At 44.0% G+C, this 25,247-nt stretch overlaps 1 protein-coding gene across 1 annotated transcript in view; it reads right to left on the bottom strand.

Moving 5' to 3' along the window:
- The window catches only part of LOC144768856 (septin-4-like), a 79,697-nt gene that overhangs the window by 38,733 nt on the left and 15,717 nt on the right, over positions 1–25,247 (bottom strand). Inside the window, exons 2-3 of the mRNA XM_078652857.1 lie at positions 9,327–9,414; positions 8,188–8,274 (exon numbers count right to left, since the gene is read on the bottom strand). Of these exons, the coding sequence (XP_078508983.1) occupies positions 8,188–8,274; positions 9,327–9,414 (175 nt within the window). The remainder of the gene's footprint in view (positions 1–8,187; positions 8,275–9,326; positions 9,415–25,247) is intronic.

Genomic DNA, 25,247 nt, shown 5'->3' with positions numbered 1-25,247 from the left:
CAGTTTGTATTTGCTTTAGCATGTTAAACACCACTCCAAATGCATCCTCTTGTCTTGGGCCTGCTTCTTGCTCTTCCAGGTACGTCTGCGAAGTTGCTGAATAATCCCAGTCCAATCGCCTCTCTGCTCCTCTTGTGGATAACCCTCCATGTTTACACAGCCTTATCTGCTTCCTCTTTTGTGTAGTATCTTTGCCTATGTCAGTTCCCGAGGAGGTAGAGGCTGACCATAGATCCTCATCGTCCTCGTCTTCCTCCTTTTCCACCTCCTCCTCCTCATCTGTTATTTCTTCCTCCTGCTGTATGGAGTCAGAATCCTCATTTAATGAAAAGAAATGTTCCCCTTCCAGTGAACACAAATCCTCCTTTTCCCTGGGAAGTCCGCCTTCTGCGCTTGCTGCCACCAAGCTCACAGAGCTTCCCCATGTGGATTTAGCTAATAATTCTGCTTCTACCTGCATAATTGCCAGTAGCATATCAGCGTTTTCCTGCCCCCTTGGCTCCCCCTTACCGACATCGTCGACTTCCGTAATCTCTGCTGTGAGCACCGTGGGCACCGTGGGGGTCATCTGCTGTGAAGTCTTCTTTTCCCCTTTCTCTTCAGCGCCCTTCGTAGCCCTCTGCCCTGCAGATTCCTCAGCATTTCTGACTGTAATGCGCTCGGCGCTCACCGACAGTGGTTGCCTAGCAACAGCCGGCTCAGCGTCTGACACGTCTCCAGCTCCCAATCCTGCTGTTACCGCTGCCGCTGCGTCCTCGAGGACGCTCTGCTGATCGTTTCTGGAATCGGTTTCTGCATCGGTTTCTACGTCCCCGGGGGCTCCCGCTGTCAATCCTACCGACTCCAATGTGGCTGGACGTGTAAATGACTCCGGTAAGGTGGGCTGCCTAAGGTGGGTTCCTCTGTTTCGCGTTTTCGCGTTTACTGGTTTTTCTGGCGCTTTGGGGCGTCCTCTCATAGCAGCACTCTCGTCGCTGCATGCTGGTTTTCCCTTCAATTCCATTTTCTTTCTTGCTGCGGGTGCAATCACCTTCTTGATTGCACCCGGATTCTTCATCGGGTTCGGGTTTGGTAACTTCTGTGTTACGGGCGTCTCTGGCTCCATAGGGATCGGTTTAATAATTTCGTCCTTAGACTTGGTTTTATCGGCCTTTGCAGACCTGTGAGACATTTTGGTAAACAACGAGTAGACCAGGACTTTTAACCCTCGTGGTAGCAGGCTGCTTGCGATGGTTCTTAGGTTTCTTATAAGCCTGTTAAACTCTGCAGCCCCGATGTCTCTGAGCCGGCCAGTACTTGATGTATTAAGAAGAACGCACTCCCCGCCTCCGAATCCAGCTTCTATGAGGGCAAGGTCTGCAGCCATCAGAGGGGTCTCATATTATTGTTATAGCATGGAGCTACTGCATACTATCGCGTAGAGGTGGGAGAGAGGTTTGATGCGACCGCTCACCACAACCCACCCGCGGCCATCTTGCCTCACGTGGCACTGCAGTTCCTATTGTCTGGGCGGCAGCGTCCTCCGGGCGCACAGGGTGTCCTCTGGGGTGCAGGAAGGGCTCCGGAACCCGTTATTGAGAGGCCCGTTCCGATCACTCGGGACCTCCGGCGTCAGTCCCTGGGCGCCGCCATCTTAGGTGGGACCCGGCGGCGAGTTACTCGGGTCATTCCAGGCGCATCTCAGCCACACCGCCGCTCTCAAAGGCTCCCGGGGTGGTCGCGGGAGTCCCTCATGCAAGCGGGGGGTGTCGCATACGTGTGGTGGCGGTAATTGACATCGGTGTGACGGGCAGCCGACCGGAGCTCTAGGAAAGCTTGTCCGCCATCTTGGCTGGCTCAGCCACGCCCCGAACACAGGTACAGATATATTAGGGAAAACTGCTGCAGGAGTTGGAACTCATTTTGCAGGAATCAATACCCCCAAATCCCATGTTTATTTTGCTGGGCATACCTACAGAGATTGACCTCCCCAGAGTGAAACTGACGTTGCTCCAGCTGAGCCTGGTAGTAGCCAAAAGAGACCTGGTAAGGTCACGGGGTGACGGTCTAATCCAACACTAGAAGAATGGCGAAGGAGTATGGATATGTATATGCTAGGGGAGAAAACGACCTACAAAGCGCGAGGGTGCCCGAAAAAATTCTGGAAAATATGGAAGCTATGGTTGACATATTATGGTCTTACGCTCATGGACTCGCAGTAAATTGGAAGTGGGAGGGATTGGTGGGGGGAGAGGGAGAAAAAAGGGGTCCTGTGGATAGGAATTATTTTTGTATTACTGATTATTTATGTGACAATATGGTCGAACTCTGCTTTGGATGTAATGAAGGAAGAAACGAGACGCTTTGAATATCTGATTTGTTTCTGTAATGTAACTAAGAAAATGCAAATAAACACATCCCCCCCAAAAGATGGACAGCAGAATGGTCTAACTGCATAGACCCATTCTGATTGAGGGTTGCGAGTCAGAATTGCTGAAGCAGCAGGTTATACATCAGTTCTGATTGCCTGCCTCTGAACTAATCAGAACTGGGCTCTGTGGTTTGACCATTCAGATGCCTGTCAGGAAGCCAATCTGAATAACCAAGTTCAGGCCGATGCATTCCGTCACACATGGTTACTGATGGTACCGTCTTCCAGCAGTATCTCATTGGCTAATGGACCTCTGAGAGATATCACTAGTTCATTTTATGAGAATGGGAGTGAAATTGAAACCTGGAAATGAAGATTCGTACGCGGATAAACTTCTGCATCCTGCGGACTGAAGATATAATTCACCCATCTCTAAATATTATTTCATTAATGAACTCTGATTGGGTGCCTCCCTCTAGTTTGTTTTTGACTTACACTCTCTAACATAGGGGTCGATTATGATGGCGGTGAATACGCATCCTCCGGGCCGGTGGAAGCCACCGCCGGCCCGGAGGATACGGATTCACCGCCGCGGTCACAGGAAACACCTACCGCCAGATTAGGATGGCGGTGGGATGGAGGTGGGAACAGCGGCGGACAGCAGGTCCGTCCGCCGCTGATCCGCGGGGTGTGGAGCGCTATTTGGTGGCGGTGTCTGCAAGACACCGTCAGCCAAATTAGGATGTGTGTTTGAACATGCTTTTCTGCGGCGGCTTTTCCGCCCTGGAAAAGCATGTGGAAATTTGCTTCTGGGGGCCCCTTGCGGGCCCCCAGGGTGAAGGGGGAGTGGGGGTGCACATGGGGGGTACCTATGGTACCCCCCTGCATTTACATGCACAAAGCGGCAGGCAGTTGTGAATGTAAATGCAAATCATGCATTTTTAACCTTGCGGCGGGTGCTGCTTCAAGCTGCACCCGCCGCAGGGTTAAAGATACGGTATGTGACCGCCAGGGTGACGGTCACATCCTAATTGCAACAGAGGGACCGCCGCTGCCCCTGCGGACAGTCCCTCCACCTCGGGGGTGGCAGACGGACGCAAGTCCGTCCGCCATCCTAATAGGCCTCATATTTTGGACATTTCTGGGAAGGACCAATAAATGGTTATGAATTTTACATACAATAAAATGTAATTCACAGAACAAAAATATTTTCTGAATATATTAAATTGCTACACAATTAGATAAAGTACTAAACTTATGTGAAATGTTCAGCATTGTACCACGTTTAAGCATTTTACTCTTTTACTGTCTTGTCAAAGTTAAGTTTGAAAACGATATTCACAAAGTGAAAACACACATTCATTAGATTACAAAAGTACTAACATAAAAGTTAAAAGAACTTTTTTCAAAGCTGGAATAATGAGGCACAAACCCTGAGTTATTTATGAGTTTGCGTTGTTAGTTCTATTTAAACTGTCATCTTCTGCTAAAGTGGAGGTGGTAGTTTAAAAGTTTGAAAATAGATTTAGGAATATTGAAGAAGGTTGTGTTATGAATTAAAAGGTTGCAGTTGTTTTAGGGTTTTGTTATGGTTTTAATCTTTTTATTGAAAGGTTCTCAATTAGTAGCCACAGCAGTACACACAGTAAGTGTGGGAAAAAAGGCATCCGCACAGTATAGCTGGCAACCCAAATCATCCATGCAAAAGCACATGCTAAACTGATATTGTATATATATTCTCAGGTGATGCAGCCTTCAAGACGCGACACCACTGTGGAAATGTTGATAAAAAGTGAAAAGGGAAAGGAAAAAAGGATTGGGGAAAGAGAGAAGGAAACGAGCCCCAACAAAAATGTCAAATCAATGCAATAGCATAACATCAACCTCTGTCATACCATCAAGCAAAATATCTCTCTTCAAGATGTAATCCTCTTCGACCAATCCGTGGAATCCAAAATCAAGCGAGGTCTCATCTCAATCATCATATTGCACACCAACAAGTCACTTTGCTCGTCTGTCAAGATCCCCCACCCTCGTATTGATGCCTGTTCTACTGTCCTGCTTTTAGGTGATCCACTGCCACCTCTGGATTAGAGAACACACATGGTCTACCCCTTTCTTTGATCTCTAATGTGGCCAGAAACCATAGAGGAGCCTCCACCTCTTGGGAGACTACCTCTTTTTAGGTCGAACCTAACAGACAGAGCAAGCAGTCTGGTTGCAACAGACGTATTGTGAGCTTTCAGCCCACCCATTGCTACAATTGCTTGGTTTTAGTGTCACTTTCTTTTGCTTGATTTTTATTCTCTGACTCACCTTCCTCTTCTGGTGCATTTCTCTCCCCTGGAGCATAGCCTCTATACACAATCCTTTCGAATGGCTGGCGTGTATCTCTACACTGCTCACATTTAAGGAACTGCTATTTTCGGTTTCAATCAGTACCCCAAGAGAGTGGATGTGTTTTCTAGTTCTTTCACTTGTATGCTGCTTCATCCCTCAAACCACTCCCCACGTGCTGTGTTTATCCCCATCCCTCCCAGCTTGTCTTTAAAGGCACAGCTACAGGGATATTGTTTTGGGGAGTCTGATTGAAGAGCAGACATCAAGGGTTGTTTTTGATTTATCTCCTGCATTCCAGTCTTTGACGCACAAAGGCTCTTATTGTGCTGGGGGAAGGGCCATCTGCTGCACTCACGCAGCTGACACCTGAGGCAGAAAGTATACTTAGCATGACGCTTCTTCTAGAGGCCGTTAAATCTGCACCCAAGGCTACCTCAGAAGAGCAAATGGCTGAATTCTTTGGAAAGTAAATTAGCATTGGAAAGCATTTTCCTTTACATTCTGTTACTTGCTTAATCTTTTTATATTTTATTCAGTTTCCTGATTGAAAAGTATTTGAAAAATAAACCATTTAATTTATGAAGATTGAAAACATTGACTTCAATGTACAGTTCTGATATACCCTAGGATATGTGTTTACTTTTTCTCAAGTATTTTGAAATGTTTTCTGAACAATACTTTACAGACAAACATTTGCAAATCTGACAGCTTGACACTCACTTTATAAAGGCGAGACCTATTGCCTTTGCCAATGCTTCTTTTAACAGTTTGCTGTTCCTGTCCGCACATCATTCACATGGCTGATATCTGGGATTATGGGAATCCTGGCACCACTCAAAACAAAGTTATTTTCTTTGCTGTTGCCTTCATCCCTGCTTCTCAGAAACAATGCAACGACATGTGAGTTGAAGAACTGCTCCATCGCCTCCAGACATTGAGAGGGGTAACTTTTTGACCCTCGACCATGATCTTATCCACACCCATAGAATGGCCAAACCTACTTCTTCGGCCACCCTATGAGGTTTGAAGAAATGTGGAATTTGAAACCCTGGTCTGAGGACCCATATCATCAGTAGAAGGAAGTCATTCTGATTCTGTAATGGTTGGAATGAGCTTCATAGCGGCTCCAGTTTCAGAGATATTGCCAGTTATACTGCAGTCAATTACCCTTGTGTTAACAAGCAGCTCATAGGCTAATCCCCTCCCACCCCCAACTCCTGCAACCAAAACCTTTGTCAAAGAGCTCAGGATACAAGTGTGCCATCCCTACCACCAACGTAAAAGCCACCTCGTGGGTACTAGCCCACTTGCAGCCTGACCCCTCCTCCCCAGTGCTTAATTTAAGCCACTGGTGCCATCATTGGCAGGGCTAGCAAGGGGGATGAGTGGTGGTCTCCTGACAAGGGCCTTGACACTTATTTTTTTACATACTAAGTACTGACCCCCCCCCCCCAACCTTCAATTTAGAGTCAAGTGGTACAAGATCCTGGTCTCCATTAATTTGACTTGTGACCCTCCACTGGGCACTGGTGATCAAACGCGGTCATCCCGCACAAGGAAAATAATGCCCTTGAAGCCCCCACAGAAAGCCTCTTTTCAAGTGTGGGAACCTGATATTTTGGGGTGAGCTTTGGGGTAGAGAGAACTATTTGCATTCTTCCGCCTCCTCAGAAGAAACCATTATCTGTAATCTCATCTGTAGACTCATAGGGCCAATGTATACTTTGCAAATCTGATGCATTGTATCTTTATGTCAGCGCCTCCGCTACATTGACTAACAAATGTAGTACCATCGCTTCTGAACTTTAGAAAATTCCTATAAGATTTACCCAATTGGTTATGCCTAGCCCTAGGGCTCAATGTTATCCGGATTCCCCTATGCAACGTCTAGGAGCTATTAACAATTGACGGGTACATGGCCCTTCTGTTTTCGTCAGCTATTGAAGAAATTTCCTTTCCACTGAGCTAACGATACACTTACTAATTTATGTTTGTGTCACACTGCATTCTGAGTTTTTAAACCACTCCCACCCCCCAGAGTAAACTGAGACTGCTCATCCGTACTAACTTGGGAAAGTCTAGAGTGAAAGGGAGTTTCTTGGTCATTTCCATTTAGAGTTCAATCACGTGCCCCTGGGGTACCACTTGTAAATGAGCATAATCTCCCCCAGTGAGGCTCTCAGACTGCCCCAAATCTCACAAAAAAGACCTTGTGTGTTTCTTGATTAAAAGGTTTACTTTGTATAGTAGATTTTAAAAAGCTAACTCCCAGATTAATCAAGAACACATTTTGCTAATCCTTAATAGCGAAAAATACCGAATCGCTATTAAAGAATAGCAAAATGCTATGCATCAAGAAATCACTAAAAAAATAGCGATTTCTAATAATTCCTTAATTGCGACTCGCAAATTGCGAGTCACAATTAAGGAATATGTCTCCATTCATTCCTAAGGGCCTAGAGGCCCATAGGAATGAATGGGAAGACAATCTCAATTTGCTAATCGCAATTAGCGATTCGCAAATTGAGATTGCGATTTCAAGGGTGCAGGGGTGTCCAAAGGACACCCTGTTGCACCCCTGAAATGATGTGTGCACATATGTTGCGCACACACATGCCCTTAGGGCATGTGTGTGCGCAACATGAAACTTTGAAAAATGCACTTTAGTGCATTTTTCAAAGTTTTTGCAAATTACCATGTAGTTGTACTTCATGGTAATTTGCGTGCCCTAATAGCGAATTCGCTATTTTTTTCACTTTCATGCATTGCATGTAAGGAATCTCAATTTGAGATTCCTTAAATGCAAAGAATCGCAATTTAGCAAATTCTTAATTAGCGATTTTTGCATTTGGGATGATGCATCCCAAATACAAAGATACCGCTCGCAAAGGGCCAGATTCTCAGAATCTGGCCCTTTGTGAGCGGATTTTTGTTTGATGAATCTGGCTGTAAGTTCTCAGAATAAACTGAAAACCCTTATTTCAAGTCTTTACACATTTTGGAAATGCTAGTTTTAGGACATTTTAGTAAGAAGAAATTCTTAGATGAAATTTAGAAAAATAATTTTAGTGTTTAAAAAGCTGGGATTCTGCTTCAAGAAGTCATTAGAAAAATGCATGATTTAGCAAAATCGAAGCTTGTGCAAGTCCGTTTGTAACTTAACTAAGTATTGTACAGATGTATTGAGTTTTCAAGGTTTTTCCACATTTAGAGGCAGTGGTCGAGGTGATGATCCCTAATTTTGACTTTCTTTACCTCAGATCGTAGAGCAGTTGAGATATTTCCCAGACTGACTGCTGCTTCTTTCTATAAGAACACACATAGGTGTTTCGCTTCATTTGAGGAACTGTTCGGATACGAGCCAACTGTCGGCCATGCGACTGCATGTCCAAGCACAGCCAGAGGTGCCAGCATGTTGACTAGTCTGGTAACCTACAATTTGTCATCTGGGTACACTGATGGCCTGTCCGCCCTCTTCTACAAACAGCCAGACTTACCTTGTGCATCACGTATGGTCCGGTCCTTGTACAGGTCTGTGTGGAAGAGGCTGTCCACCAGAGTGGACTTTCCCAGGCCAGATTCACCTGTAACAGGTAGAAGGAAAGACATAATTTGCATCCTCATTATTATCATCACTTTTAGCATCTTTTGGAATGGTTTTCTCAGCCTGTCAGAAAGTCATCTGCAATCCTAATCATAGGAGAAGAACTACAACTGAATAACACTGTTCCTGGTTTGAACTTGAAGGATCTTTGAGGATTTCAAGAACCTGGATTGGAATTCTATGACCATAGAAGGGGTTCTGTTTGGAGAAGAGTTGTCCTGCATTGGTTTTCCTGACATTTTGAATTGAACTCTGAAGGTTTTGTGGAAAGAGGAAGAATGCAGATAGAAAAAATGGATTTCCATGTTTTCTTTCAGATTAACTGCTTGGACCTATTAAAAAGATAGAAAAACATGGACCACATTTTGTGTCCTTATGGAATTTACAATAGAAGGTCTGTGGAAAAGTAAGAAGCAGAGCTAGGTTTATTTGCTCTTGGACTGATGTTGGAGACCTTAGGAAGGATCAAAACCTGTAGTTTTCTCTTACCACAGAGTGAACTTCGGTGGCTCTAGAAAGTGGGTAGAACCTGAGCTGAATTTCTCTGCTCCCCAAAATAGACACTTGAAGCCTTGGCTCTAAGGGCATATCTGGGCCGAATGTTCTATTTGACTTCCCGTCCGCCGTATTATGAGTTCCATTATATTCCATTGGATTTTCTGGAACTCGTAATACGCCAGACGGGGTATCCGTCACGTTTGCGATGGAGTAACCCATCCGCCAAACTGGTAATCCGGCCCCTATTGGTTGAGCTCTGCACAGAGGGAATAGCTCTGCTCTGTCGGGAAGGGCTTATTGCCCCAATGGAGAGGTTATCGAGTCCAGGAGACAAGGTATAATGGCTCTGCATGGAGGGTTTGTTTTAAAACTCAACAGGTGGCTTTATTTATCAGCTTTGAAGAGAAAAGGTTGTCTACTCTTGAGATATAGACATATAGGCTCACAGACAGTGCACATACTCGCCAAATAAGAAGTGCTTTATCCTCGCGAGGTCGTCAGACCCAGACTCCACTCCCCTTGTCCCCATCTCACCTGCGACCAGGAGGGTGAAGTCGAAGCCTTTCTTGACAGATTTGCGGTGGACCTGGTTGGGAAGAGTTGAGAATCCGACATAGGTGTCCTGGAAAGAGAAAGAGACTGTAAGGGAAGAGGTTATCTGGTCCCTGGGGAAAACTGACTGGCCTGTGATATGGCTTTACCACCTGGTGCTTCTGAACTGTAGCAGGGCAGAGATGTGGAGTGTGAACTATTGATCTAAAGCAGTATACAAAATAAGAATGTGCGAAGTTGCAGAGGTTGTGCCCATGGAACTCGAGGATTTTTTTAAAACTTCATAAAGTTGGCAAACTCCATGTCCCACTGCCACTGCCCAAAGGCAACGTCTCTTTACTCAGCCCAAATGGCCCCAAACCATCCACCCGACACAATCGGGTTGATGGTTCCGCCCCACCTCCGGATGTCCCAACACATGACATCCTGGAGTAGGACATCATCATATGATATTATGTGCCTCCCTGCAGGACCCTGTCATGAATAAGTGGAAAGGTGAGAGCTGTGTTGGAATTTTTAGGGAGCGGAGAGCAGAACTTCGAACTTCACGTCTGCAAACCACATGAAGTCTGGAAACTCCATATGTTTTCATGGGGTTCAAAGGTTCGGCCACCCGTAATATAAGGGTGATCACAACTAACCTTTGACCTCATATTGGCCTAGATGGTGACAATAAACTATACATTAAAAATCAAAACCTACCTACAGTTATCCCATTGGTAATACTTATGGTCCCACCACGAGATTCAGCTAGAGGAGTCTAGCGACACAAAAGCCATATGGCCATCAACTCTGCCCCAGAGGTAGGAAAGTTAAAAGCCTAAGGGGCATATTTATAAGCCCCTTCTGCCGCCTGTGCGTCACTTTTTTGATTCACCGGCAGCACAATTTAGTGCTCTTTATTTAGAAGGACACAAAAAGCCACCATGCATGGTTTTCAGTGTCCTTGTAAATACGTGCCTTTGTCACGCAGCACTTTGCATGAAAGGGGCAGTCCATGGGTGTTGCTGTAGGTGTTCCCACACAACACCCATGGATTCTGCTGCATTCCCAGATTTACAAAGTTTCGTAAATCTGGAATTGCGTCACAATCCTATGCATAAGGAGGCGCAATAGGTAGAAATACTTTGATTTCTCCTCGTTTTTCCCCCTTTCTATGAGTGCTGCATTCTGCAGCATGCATAGAAAGTGGGAAAACCTCTTGTGAAGTGACATTATTCTTAAGTCACTGCACGCCAGGATATTGTTCTGCACAATAGGGAGCTGAACATTTAGGCCCTTATTTACGAGAAAGTACGGCGGTGCGTTGCCGCAAGCCATTTGGCTGAGCCGTGCTGCGTTACTTTCAGAGCACAGGGATATGTCATATTTACAACAATATGATGCTTCCCTGTACTCTCCCCTGCTCTGGCGCACACTTGGCTGCCGTGCGCCAACCCCATGTCTTGCGGGTATGATTGTTTTTGTGCAGGAAGGTGTCTCTTCCTGCACAAAAAAATCATCCTGCAATGCAGGTACCCTTGCACAATGGTGCAATGGTGCCTGCATCGGTGCTCTGAAAGTAACGCAGTACTGCTCAGCCAAATGGCTTACGGCACCGCACTGCCTTACTTTATGTTAAATAAGGACCTAAATGTCCAGCTCCCTATTGTGCAGAACAATATCCTGGCGAGCAGTGATTTAAGAATGACGGCCATTCCAGCCACATCATGTATGCTAAGTAAAATCCAACTTGGGCACACTAACCCCAAGATGGGGAGAGGAGTTGGCCTAACGGCTAGGGCGTTCGACCTCGGACCTGGAGGAGTCTAGGTTCGAGTCTCGGTAACGACGCCAAAACTTCCTGTGATTCTGGGCAAATCACTTAGGGGCATATTATCAAGGGGGTTTATCTCCGCTTTTTTGGCTTTAAAAGCCAAGAAAGCGGAGATAAAATTATCTCCCTATTACCAAGCTGTCGCTAACACCAGTTAGCGACAGCTAATAGGAGATAGCGACCATCATGGGCCCCACTTTGCATGTCAGTGATATTTATCACTAATGATATGCAAAGTGGGCGTGCCAAGATGTTAGCGACTGGAAACAGTCGCTAACATCGCTATCTCCTATGACCAACTTTTGAAGATATTCGCGCTAAGCGCGAATATCTCCAAAAGCTAACACCTGCCCTGAGCAGTTCTTAGCCATGTTATCCAATGGGAGGTGGATAACATGGCTAAGAGCATTTGCTCGATAATGCATGAATATCGCGGACTTTTCAGCGATATTCATGCATTGCGGCCGTTTTTTATCGCATTTGCGATAAACCTTGCTAATAGCAAGGTTTATCTGCGATAAAAATCGCCGATTTGCGGTGATAATATTTGTCTCTAAACAAGTTAGAGACAAAAATTATCTCTATTGGTTGGTAATATGCCCCTTAATCTCCCCGTGCCTAAAATGAAAGTAACTGGAAAAACGTAAAAATGTAACGTAACTGGAAAAATATGTAAAGCGCTCTGATACCTGATTCGGTTCGGGTCTATTTCGCGCTATATAAAACTCTGCAAATAAATAAAATCGAAACAGCAACACAATGCTGGAAGCACTGGGATCTCACTCTATGGAATGCACCCTGTGATTCAAGATAGGGAACCAAACCGAGTCTGTCTGACTACCTAACTAATGGGTTATTACAAGACAGAAACTGATGATTGTGCAATGGGAGGCAAGCACTGGAACCAGGTGAAGGCCACAAAGGGGACACACATGCAGGAGTTTACTATCTTATCTCAGACTCAGAGGGGAGTGTTAAGGATCTTTTATGTGTAGTCTGAGAGCACACAAGTGATGGAGGGATGACACAATCTGTTTGTCAGGAATGACCCTGCTCAGTGGAACGAAGGCCGTCACATTTTATCTCTGTGCCTTCCGAGTTACATACCGATTTGAAAATAAGCACTGGTAAAGCCAAATGGGCCTGGCTTTTGGGTGACAGCCTCTTGGCCTGGGCAATATTTGTTTTGCTTTGTTGTTTCTTTTGAAACAAAATATTCTTGGAAAACTGCAAGGCCTTCGCCAATGTAACAAATGACTAAAAGCAAATATATTTAAAAAAAAAATCACATTGCTAAATTCGGCCCTGGCACTGAAGTGGATTTAGGGGTATATTATCAGGGGGTTTTATCTCCGCTTTTTTGGCTTTAAAAGCCAAGAAAGCGGAGATAAAATTATCTCCCTATTACCAAGCTGTCGCTAACACCAGTTAGCGACAGCTAATAGGAGATAGCGACCATCATGGGCCCCACTTTGCATGTCAGTGATATTTATCACTAATGATATGCAAAGTGGGCGTGCCAAGATGTTAGCGACTGGAAACAGTCGCTAACATCGCTATCTCCTATTACCAACTTTTGGAGATATTTGCGCTAAGGGCGAATATCTCCAAAAGCTAACACCTGCCCTGAGCAGTTCTTAGCCATGTTATCCAATGAGAGGTGGATAACATGGCTAAGAGCATTTGCTCGATAATGCATGAATATCGCGGACTTTTCAGCGATATTCATGCATTGCGGGCGTTTTTTATCGCATTTGCGATAAACCTTGCTAATAGCAAGGTTTATCTGCGATAAAAATCGCCGATGTGCGGCGATAATTTTTGTCTCTAAACAAGTTAGAGACAAAAATTATCGCTAGTTGTTGATAATATACCCCTCAGTTACTGAGAGGGGAGTTGGCTAGAGGCACGCCCGAGAGCGAATAACTTTTAATCGACTTGCACGTGGCCTTTACCTGTACACCCTTCTGTCTTCACTTTGGCTCCTGTTCTTTCCTTGCTTTCTTCCCTGCACGCTCTGCTACAATTGCTGTTTCCAAGTTGTCTTCATAAGAAATTTCTCAGCTCCTTCTCTCTGCTACCTTTCTCTATATTTTCTCTCTTATACTTACCCCATGCGCTCTTCCCCCTATCTTTCCACTTCCTCTCTTCCTATTTTGTCCACGCTCTCTTTGTAATTTCTTTACTTAGTCTTTCCCCAACGGTCCCTTTCTGTGTCTTCACACTTGTCTATTTCATGCATAGGTCGAAGTGGGCGGGATTGGAGGTGCATGACGTACCCATACTTTTTTGATTCATGAAAAAACGTTCCCCTACTTTTTGTACAAAGGCAACCGTCCCGGGACGGTTGATTCCTATATGTTAAATGATTCAGCTGAAATGTCATTCGGTGATTCTCCTGTGCTGTGAAACCAAAGGCAGTCAGACAGCTAAACAAGCCTTCCTGACAGGGTGCCTGCTTGCTTGAAAGAAATGCAAATGTACAAAACTGGTCAATCTGCAAATGTAATGGGTAATCTTCAAATATAAAGGAAGCTTAGGAGCGGTACTGGCTTTAACCCCTTCAGTGCGGCGCATGTTCAGCGGACGTCGCGTGCACTACCTCGGTAGTGCTGCGCACGTCCGCTGAACGTTCCGGCCCCGCCCGCGCAATAGAACGTTCCGCACCAGCGTGGAACGTTCGGCGCAGCGGAGGGGTTAATTGATCGAATCACTGGAAACTTTGTGATGACAAAGATATATTCTTTTTGAGTGTAGTGCAAATAGTTACCAACTGAGCTCTGAAGTGCATGCTTTTAATTGTAATTGTATTTATATAGCGCTTACTACCCCTGACAGGTGTGTAAGCTGGGGGCTGAGGGGGACACACAGTGACAACAGGGCTTACTAATAATGAAGGGATAACAAAATGGGACACTAGTACTATTACTATGTTCCGAGGAGTGACCCAGAGCGGTAGCTCTGTCATTTATTAATACCCTCGGGCCGCACCCGGCCCTCGGGATGTGTAGATAGCAACAATATATTGGAGAGGCCGGACAGGTGGCACTCTACAAGGGGTTCAAGGGTCACTTATATAAAAGAAAATTGCATTACGTCCAGTCTGGCTATTACTAGAATCTATATTTTGGAGGCACCATTTTATCATAAACCTTTTTGTGCATTTTGTATCAACTTATCTTATACTGTGTGTAATGGAAGTTTAAAACAATGCCTTAAATATTAGAGGGAGAGGTGTGGCGCCGCGGCCAGGGCGACTGACGCTGGAATCTGGGGATCAGGGTTCGATCCCTGGCTCCGGCGGCAAGTTAGCCCAGCACCATGTAACTCTGGGCAATAGCTTGCTTAATCTTCCCGACGGCCCCCAGCGCTTAGAGACCCTTACGGGTGGTTGTGCGCTTTACAAATGTGGATTATTATTATTATTATTACAGTGCTTTCTGTCGCAGGCTGTCACCTCATAGCACTCAAAAATACACAAGTCACTTTTCCCCAATGCTCCAACCAAGATTTTTATTCTGTGCTCTCTGGTAACACACAGACCTCTGCAGTGCTAATAGAGCTTTCATAATGTACTATAGTGCTTCTTATTTCTCATTTAAGCTGTGCATTTTTGTACAGGTAGCTACCGTTTGGTGAAAGACCAAAAAAAAGTACAATGTATATCATCGGAGGAATTCAATTTCCTACATGTAGAGCATCCAGTACTACCGAGGTTATACCTAATCCCAAAAGTCCACAAGAACATTTCCCCGGGCCCAGGCAGACCAATTATCTCTGCCATAGGAAGTGTAGGGGAACGTAACGCAATACGTGGACTTCTTTTTGCAGGACTTGGTACTGACATTTATAAAAGACACTGGGGATTTACTGAATAAGTTGATGGCTGTACAATGGGCAGATGATCTGATGTTTATGGCGTTAGACATGGAATCGCTGTATACCAGCATTGAGCATAAAACAGGCTTGAACGCCCTTAAACATTTTCTTGATACAAAGACCGCTGGATTATTACATCCACAACAAAATGCTTTTAGATCTAGCAACATGGTGTTATTTTAATAATTACTTTCTGTTTGGTAATGAAGTGCAGGTACAAAAGAGGGGTGTGGCGATGGGGGCCTGTTTCTCCCCCAGCTATGCATGCTTGCATGTAGGCTGGTGGGAGGAACAGGTTCTGAGGCGCGCATTCCACTCTGATTGCTGTAGCCACATAGTACAATGGTGGCGTTACATTGATGATGTTTTTATAATTTGGAGAGGTGATGAGAAGAGTGCTATGGATTTTGTTGAAAGAATTAACATCAATACTGCCAATTTAAGATTTACTTCTCAGATCAGTAAACATCATGTGGAATTCTTAGATGTAAGCATATATATAAAAAATGGAAGCATTGCAACAACATTACATAGGAAGGCCACAGCAGGCAATACTACCTTACACGCCAACAGTGCGCATCCAAAGCATACCATCAAAAGCATCCCGCTAGGAGAACTGATACGCCTGAAGCGGATCTGTAGTCCAGAAGAGGATTTTAATACATGTAAATAGATACTTGTATAGCGCACTACTTACCCGAAGGGTCTCAAGGCACTTGTACGAATACCGCTGTGGAACCCATCCTGGCTTTCCCTGTGAGGTGTCCACTCCTGGGCACCCCCAAGGTGTAGGCCAGGCATCCTTAGCGTTGTGGGGGCCGTTGTGGAGATTAAGCAAGCTATTGCCCAGAGTTGCAGAGTGGGACTCTATGATTGGAATAGGCTCCGAGGCGAGAATTATCAGGTCCGTGGAATTTTTGAGCTCAAGACCCACTGAGGCGGGGAATTGAACGCTGGTCCCGGGCTAGACCACTGCATCAGGGTCTGCCGCTCTAACCATTGAGCCACACTTCTCCACATACCAGGCCCTAGAAAGGTTTAGGGCCAGGGGTTATAGTGAATCCTTACTTACCGAGGCAGTTAAAAAAGTTGATTTGAAGCCAAGGCACACCCTCTTATCCAAGGAGAATCACTCCAAAAGTCTTGACACCGCTATAAGTACAGCTAGATTAATTACAGCCTTTAGCAAACAAGAGAGGAGTATTAGATCCATCATTAGGCGTAACTGGCCTATCATTATGACAGATGGAGTTTTAGCTCCACTTTTACCATCTCAACCCACGATCACACACAGGAAGGGCCCTTCCATGACTACCCAGATTGTGAAAAGCTTCCCCGAACTAGCTACAGCCAAGAAATGGTTACAGCCAAAGCAGGGGTGTAACAAGTGCTCCTCCTGCAGAGCATGTAGGTTCGGGGTTAACACTACCTCCTATTTGACACCTTTCAGCTCGGAGAAGGTTATTATTAGAGGTAGTTTTAACTGCAAAACAGAGTTTGCAGTTTATGTCCTGACGTGCACCTGTGGCCTCAGATATGTGGGCAGTACAAAACTGCAGGTGCGCGTCAGGATTGTGCAGCATTTAAGGGCGATCGTGAATAACGACTCTACTTACCCGGTGGCCCGGCATTTTAAATTAAATCACAACAATGATCTTATTTTTTTGCAATTTTTTGTCGTGGCAGCCATTCACAAACCACGGAGGGGAGGAAACAGGGAAAAGATGTTAAGAAAGTTAGAATCGAGGATGATTTTAGAACTGGACAGTAAAATACCTAATGGGTTGAAGAATACGGAGGATTTATACCACTTTCTGTAAATTTCTATTTTGGACTCTGAAAATGAAAATTAGTACTAATACTATTGCTGGAAGAAATAATTTGTGAATTCCGAATGAAGAGTAGGCCGTGGGTTCTTAAGGTTTTATGCCCCCTTTTTAACATTGTTGAATAGGATTATTACTTAATTACCTAGTGGTTTTATTTATTGCATATTTATTTATGTATATTTAGCACTAGCACTTTATGAAGGTCTATTCAGATCTTTTATGCACCTTAGGAATATCTGGCACTGTTCTTTGAGAGTTTGCACATTATATCTGGCACTGTTTTTAGCGATTTTTGCACATTTCAGCCTGAATTTTGAATTGGGTAATCAGCAGCATTTAAGCAGGGAGTTGACAACCTATTGGTACTGTTAGGAATTCAGATAGAATTCTTAAATGCCTATTCGTTACAAACAATCTTTTTGCACAGCTACAGTTCTTAAATGAATTATTATTTTTTATGTGGTTTTAAATACAAATTTATCACATGTTTCATGAATTTAATAGGTAGAGCTTACATGCATAGATAGTGAGCACGTTAAGTGTTCAAAGACCATAGGATTTTTTATGCATTCTTATTGATGAATTACAACATAGAATATTTACCTTGTACATAGGCAAATTGTGATATTATCATTTGCGCATTCATGCAGTAATATTTTGATGGTTGTACGGCTTTACAACGCGTGCCTTTACACCGCGTGCCGTTACAACACGGTTTTTTCAACGCAAGTCGTTACCACGACTTGCGTTGGAGGGGTGCGGACTTCGGAATTTTTTAATTTACTATTCTAACACCAGCCTACGTACAGTAGGGAAGGTGTTGGATAGTAAATAAAAAATTCCTTGTCCTGCAGCGCCCTCCAGCGCAAGCGTGGTAACGACTTGCGTTGGAAAAACCGCGTTGTAACGGCACGCGGTGTAACAGCCGCGTCGTAAAGGCTGTTCCCCTCCCCATAGGACTGCCAGTATTTTTTCCATGTTGATTAACCACGTGGTGTTTGCACTTACTCACAGCATTGTATTTAAAATGGCGAATTATGTTTTTCTCTTGACTTGTGAGCAAGGGTACTTGGTACCCGAAACGCGTCAGGTTCGAGGTTCTTGCGAAGTGTGGCTCAATGGTTAGAGCGGCAGACCCTGATGCAGAGGTCTAGCCCGGGACCAGGGTTCAATTTCCCGCCTCAGCGGGTCTTGGGCTCAAAATTCCACGGACCTGATAATTCTCGCCTCGGTGCCTATTCCAATCATGGAGTCCCACTCTGCAACTCTGGGCAATATCTTGCTTAATCTCCACAACGGCCCCCACAACGCTAAGGATGCCTGGCCTCCACCTTGGGGGTGCCCAGGAGTGGACACCTCACAGGGAAAGCCAGGATGGGTTCCACAGCGGTATTCGTACAAGAGCCTTGAGACCCTTGCGGGTGAGTAGTGCGCTATACAAGTATCAATTTACATTTACAATTTTTGCCAATAAATATCTTTTGGCCTTATATCGCTGGGTTCGTTGTCTCGGTTCGCCAAGGACGGAAGTGCAGAGCTTTGGATTTATGTTATATATATATATATGTGACCCCTGGTTCTGCATGCTTCCTGTGCCCTTATGCCCTTTCTTTGAGCCGGTCTGCTTTGTAAACTGTGGTACGTGCCTTTAATACGCTGTCTCTCTATGCTTCCTTTCTGATGATTTTCTCTGCGGTGTCTCTGTCCTTCCTACGCCGTCCCTCTCATTGTTCCTCGGCTGCCCCTCTTTCTCCTTTCTTAGATTTTCCAAGTTCATTCTCTGCTCTCTCCCATTTCTCTGTTCAGTCCCTTTCTTTCTGTGCCCTCTGTCTCTCCATTTGTACCTTTTTACCTGCACCTTTATGTTTGCGCTTTTTTGCTGTCTGTTGCTAGTTTTTTTCTTTGTGGTCTTTCTTTTCCGTTCTAAATTGATGTCAATTTCTCGCTTACGTTTCCTCTTCTCTCATTCTGTGTACATTTCCTGTCGGTGTTGCTTATGAGAAGAGACAGCCTGGCAGCCGTGTGGTCTGTTGTCTCGTTCTCAGATGTATTTTTATCAGATGTCTGTCGATGTACTTTGTTGGAGCTCCCGGCCCTTTATCTGCATGTCTCGCCACATACTTTCTCAGCTGCCTGTTTAGCTGAAACAGTACGTGGTGCCATCATCAAGGGCCGTCCTGCTCCTCATTTCATCATTTTGCTCAATCCAGTGAACAGGGCTCATATGACGAGTCCCCTGTTAGTTGCTCTCCTTGGGGCAGATTTACAAGAACTGGTGCATCCTTGCATTTTAGCTGAGATACGCCAGTTAAAATGAAACACATAAAAGAACCCTTGCGCCACCATGGATGCGCAGCATTTACAATGCGGTGCACGTGGAGCAAGTATAGACAGATGTGTGATGCATCTGTTGGCGTAAAGGTGACGCAGTGCTGGAGTCGTGTCGCAAGCGCGACGCAACTCCAGCACTGCTCAGGGGTGGCCTATACTTGCTGTGCTATGTCACACTTACGCCTGCAGGTGTAAGGTTTTGACACAGCGGGGTCGTAAAAGTGACAGTGAAATCTTGTAGATTTCACTGCATCACTTGTACGAGGCTTCCTTGCAACGGAACGCCCACCCTGCATACATTATACCTGATGCAGGTATAATGTAGCGCAGGGCTTTACAACATGACGCACCTCCTTAGATGCGTCATGTTGTAAATACTTTGCATAGTGGCGCATTGTTTACGACACCGCTGCATCACAGAAGTGACGCAACGGTGTCGTAAAGATGTCACAAGCGGCATGTAAATCTGCCCCCTTATTTTTAGAATCTGATTTGCCCAAAATGGTACTGCTGACGACCACTTCATATCGAGGCCACATTAGTCCTGTCATGGCCTGGATCGGGGGTGGCAGTCAGCAGTACCACTTTGGGGTCAGTCATGACAGAGTATGTGGATTGTAAAACCGGTAGGTAATCTCGCCACTCCAAGGTGCAAATAAAGAAGGCATTTATCTCACAGCTGTAATTTGGCAAACTCTCCCACAAGCCAGTCATCACACATGACCAGGAGTCTCAGATACTATTTGAGTGGCCAGGGTCAAAAACCTTAGTGGGGCCCCTATGGGTACTTCCTCTAAGTATTAGATAAAATTAAGGTACATACTTGGGGTGTATATACCTGGAGAAGGAAGAAACATGGCAGCTGCAGCAGCATTAATAAACAGTGCAGGACTGCTTAACAAATCTACAAATAGTTGCAGTAGTGACACAGGGCCTGGAAAATCATGAGGCCTGGTGCATAATGTCTTGTCGGCCAACCCTAGCGATGCCCATGAGCCATACACTAACGCCGTCACTGCAGGCCTCTGGGTTATGCACGTAAAGGGGTCAGGGAGCCTTTGTGCTGCATTGTTTAAGTATCATTTAACAGATCACCCACCTTTTCGCGATTTTGCATTTTGCAAAAGAACCACAAAATAAGCTGTGAAGCTGAACTCCTGCGATTTTCCAAAGCACAGAAACATTGCATTCTGTTGACACAGTGGCAAAGGCCAGGGACGTGTGCCATACAACTGACAGCACATTCTCTATGTTGTCTGACCTCATGGTTCCTGTTAAAAAAGATTACAATAGAAATGGCAAAATCCCTCTTGTTATTTAAATGAATAGGTTCACAATGGCTGGTATTTTTTGCCAATTACTTGTATCTTCCTGTATGTAAACATTTTAATGTGAATGCTCTATCCTATGTATATAACAAACATAAAAGTTTGCAAAGAAGTACATATCTTTTTTAAACTCCACTTTATTGGCAAGTTGCTGTATAACAGTGCCTTGTTACACATTTTAAGTTGTAATTCAACGAAAAATGTTTAGCATATCATTATAATTGTTTAACATATTATTATAATTGTGTAGCCATATTCGTTTCTACAGCTTTCTCATATGTGCTGTGTAATTTCTATACTCTCTGGGTCAAATTTACAAAGAATTCCCACAGCATAGTGCAGCTAGAAAAATTGCTGTCCTGCATTGTGTGAAAGGGAGACAGCAGAACAGGACCATATCTAATATGATATCGCATTTTTTCTCTCTCCATGCGCTGTATCAGAATGCGGGGGGGTGTGTGATGCCAAGCATAGATTTGTATTGGAATGGGACTCACTCCAGTACAAAATACTATGCTTTGGCATATTGTAACACTTTTATAACTTTGTTAGTCTGCTGTACAGCACAGCATATACATGCCAAATTTAGAAATGTTTTGAGAAAATGAAACCTTTTCTCTAACGCTACGTCTGCCACGAGGTGGCATATATTTATGACGCTGATCCCTGTCTGCTGATGTGAATAGATAGGAATTTGCATCCAAATCCATGGGTGGTTGCATGGGAATATCCATGGGAAGGAGCAAGGACTCGTAGAAAAGAGCATTGCTTGGAAGCAATCCTCTCGTTTAACTCCCGAACATGTGTATTAATTACGTATTGTGTAAAACTAATACGCACCACATAAAAACGAGGGTTAGAGAAGCTTGCGTATGTGTTTGCTAATATGAATAACTCGAGTGGCTTTCTAAAATGGCTGCAAACGGGAAATCTTTATTGCGCATTTGTCAATTGCATCCACGCAGTATGACGAGCTGTCGCTTGGAGGGAAATTCTTGCGCATGGCAGAAGATACTAACATGGAGTCTTGAAGACTCGTGTGCTTTGCATCTGCTTGCTTGAAACAAAATTGAGTGAATTTACTAATGCCAACGCAGGGAAAGTATTAAAAAGCAAAAGGGATTAGAGTAGAGAAGAGTGGTACAGTAAAACCATTTATTCTTGAAAGTATATTTGTCTTTCTGACTTTATTACTAGTGCACATTTGGGCCTCTTGGGTATGTCTGGAGTGAGCCGTGTCACATGATTCTGGTGCATGGCAAGTGAAAGTCAGCCCGGAAGGATGACATGTGGTTCAAGAAGAGTGCAAAGCGACAGCCTGCCTGAAGCCTGAGAAACTGGCAGTACAAGACCCTGATGAATAAAACCACATATTAAAGTTAAACATTTGTATCAGATGTAATGTGAATGCGGGTGGGAAAATAAAAATGAATAACAATTAAGGAGATGGGGTTATTAACATAGGGCTAACTGAAAAGAATGATATGTAAGCATGGTGTAATGATTTCCCCCCCTGGCCTGACCATTCAGAGTTAGTATTTTACGATATTAAAACATTAATGGGTGGTACATGATGAACGAAAAGGTATAATTGAGGTAGCTTTAGCTCGTTAATTAGCAGAGACCGGGATGCTGTCTGAGAGAAGTCAGAAACTTCGATGCTGAGATGCTGCGAGCAGAAGGTGCTGTCGGAGTAGCGAGAGATGCTGATGAAGAATCGAATGCAGAGCTTAATATCCTAATTTATTAGGCTTAGAAAGAAGATCGTGGAAGAATCTCGAGGAGGAAGAGAGCGTCTGAGAAGGGTGCGATGTGATCGTCAGTGTTAGAGAGGTCATCTATCCTGTCCTGAATCCTGTCCTGAAGTCTTTGCCTCCTGATCTATCCAGGGGGACCCCTACCAGCCCTTTGGCCCGGGGTTTGGTCTTCACACCATCCTAGGTAAATATCCATTTTGTGAATGTGGAGGTGCTCGTTTCTTTCTGTCCTCTCCTTTCCGAGCATGTCATTGCAAGTTTGAAGTATGTGCTGGTGATATGATTAATTGAATCTTCTCTCCTATTAGTATTGGTGAATGTGCTGTATTTTGAAGTAGTTCACATGCAAATAATTTTGCTAAAGACTTAAATCTTTCCCGAGTCTGTGGTTATTTACTTTAAGGGTAAAGGTTAGAATTAAGTTATAATTTTCACCATCAACTAGTTCAACTAATGGTCCATCGACCAGAGGAAAGAACTTTTTGATCAGGGAAAGGTTGGTTAGGAATAAGGATTACTCAATCTTGAGGTATGAAAAATAATAAACTTTGACTCCAGCGGTTTACTCAAATTGTGTGTGTTTATGGTCCCAGGTGAGTATTTGGTATTGGAGTATCTGTTGCTGGTAGGCCGCTGGATCACATGTATCACCCATTGTGTGCCCCATTGCCTCAAAATGGCACTAAACAGTGCAAAGGGCTACTTTGTGTTACTTTTGACTACTTTCCAGTGCAAAGCATGCTTTGTGCTGGAAAGTAAATTCCAAATTCAACACTTTGTGCCTGGTTTCCATCACAAAAGTGATGCAAACCGGTGCAAAGGTGGACTTCTGCATTTACAGTTACCATCGCACCTTTGTCTTTTAAAAAAAAATGTTATTGAGAAAACGAGTGCCACTTTTCTCTGGAGGAATGATGTTTGGGATCACAGCCCTTTAACTGTTGCACTTATCAACTTACAGAACTATTAGGTAATTGTGCATTGGTGTTGTGTGCGTCTTGTTTAGCATATGTGGTGATTACCATGTACGCTTTATTAATTCAAATTTATTGTCTGTAATACATTGTGCATAGTCACGTTAGCAGAGCACTTCAATAGGAGCATGGTTCATGCACCATTTATGGGGTCCACAGTGTATGCAATCGAGGGACCGAAGCTTCAACCTTTTACCTTCATTATTCATGCCTTTGGGTTAGACTGTCTGCATTATGGAGGGTAATCGAGAGTGTTGCTTTTATTGTCCCACACCTCATATTGTGCACTTAGAAGCAGACATATCTTAGTCAACATCAGCTTGTACTGATAAGCTATCCTGCTGTGAGTGGAAGGCTAATAGTACTTCATCCTACTGATGTGTAATGTTTTTTTCCTGTAAGGTTGGAACTTCTTTACTTCGCAGTGTCTTGCTTTCAACTTTGCCCAATTTTTTTACCCATCACCTCCAGTGGTTCAGAGGGAGTGCTGTGGAAGATTTCCAGGCCATAGTCAACAATCTTTTTGTCAAACAGAAGTTCCAGATTTATAAATCTGGTCCCTGTTTTTTTTAGCCGTGGGTCACAGTAGGCAGCGACCGTGTGTGTCCAGGTTCACTCTCCCTGTTTAGGGCTGAAGCTGTTCCGTTAAGCCCTCTGAATATTGTTTACGATCGGGGCAGGTGCATACCATATGATAAACCCAGTATCGGAAAGCATCTAGAGCATGTCAAGGGAATTGTTTCACTTGTCCTATATTGTGGATGTAAGTATGAAGTAGGAAATTAAATTATTTATATTTAAAGCAAGCATTTCTTGATACTTTGCGTGTATATCGTAATATGCGTCCCCATTCTCTGTCATCAAGGTCCCTGGCCAAGTCCATTTCACATTTTGCTTTCTGGTCATTTAGATTAGTTTTGGTCACATTTGTTAGTAATTTGCAGAACCAAGTCACAGGTTTTTTCCTGTGCCCCATTGTGTATATGAATTGTAACAACCCATGTGTTTGTGGCTCATCGTTTATCCCTCCTACTCTCTATAGCCCGCTATAATTGTAGGATGCATGGACAGAGCAGGCCCATCTACTTGTTGAAGGCAGGTAACATTTCAGCTCAGCAACCATATATTAAAGTTATTTCTTATCTTCTCCTGGCCAGCTGGGCCACTGGGTGACCTTAGTCCACTGCAACGTCTTTCACATGCATGCTATAGTCAGCTGGAAATTGTGCAGGTATTCCAAAGATCAAGTTGGCTCCCTCTAGCAGTCACGGTCTCTCTCTTAATGCAGACAGATAAGCTCTCTTTTTCTCCTCAAGTCACAGCAGTAATTTCATATGGGATTTGTGAGAAGTTGGCCTGATATCTGATGCTCACTAGTCAGTCAGTCAAAAATTCTTTATTCGATAAAATTAATATCATAAAAAGAGAAACACTTTAACAGAAATAACCAATAAAGTTAAAACAATTCATTGTCATTATTAAAAAATACAGTACATTTTAGAAAATTTTATAACACCATAAGATTGCTACCTTTAAAATCCTTTAAGACTGCCAACCTTAGTACGCAAGTATATTACATAATTTTGCAAAGTACATTACTCAAAGCAACTTTGAATCTGCGGTAAGCTAGTATTGTTTTTCCTTACACGAATGGCTGCCGTCAAAAAACTAGCTACAGAGAACATAATGTAAGGGCTACCCAGTTGCATTAAGTATACTAAAGCTGGTCTAACCTGGACAAAGCCCGCCTTCTTCAAGAGTGGTAACAAGTATTTCCTTCTGCACTGTTCGTAATATGTACAGAACATTACAAAATGTAGTGTGTTTTGTGATGAAAAATAATCACAGGAACAAGGGTCTGCTTTATCCGGAGTACACCAAGTACGGTAAGAGCCCAGGGTGTAATGAATCAAATTTAGGCGAAATCTTGTCAGGAGGTATCGATGGTACCGGTTATTTACCACAGATAAGTATGGTTCAGGGCCTGAG

This window comes from Lissotriton helveticus, chromosome 7, assembly GCF_964261635.1.
Source record: "Lissotriton helveticus chromosome 7, aLisHel1.1, whole genome shotgun sequence".
Lineage (NCBI taxonomy): Eukaryota > Metazoa > Chordata > Amphibia > Caudata > Salamandridae > Lissotriton > Lissotriton helveticus.
The sequence above is the reverse complement of the archived record's forward strand: the minus strand, read 5'-3'. Positions and strand labels throughout refer to the sequence as shown.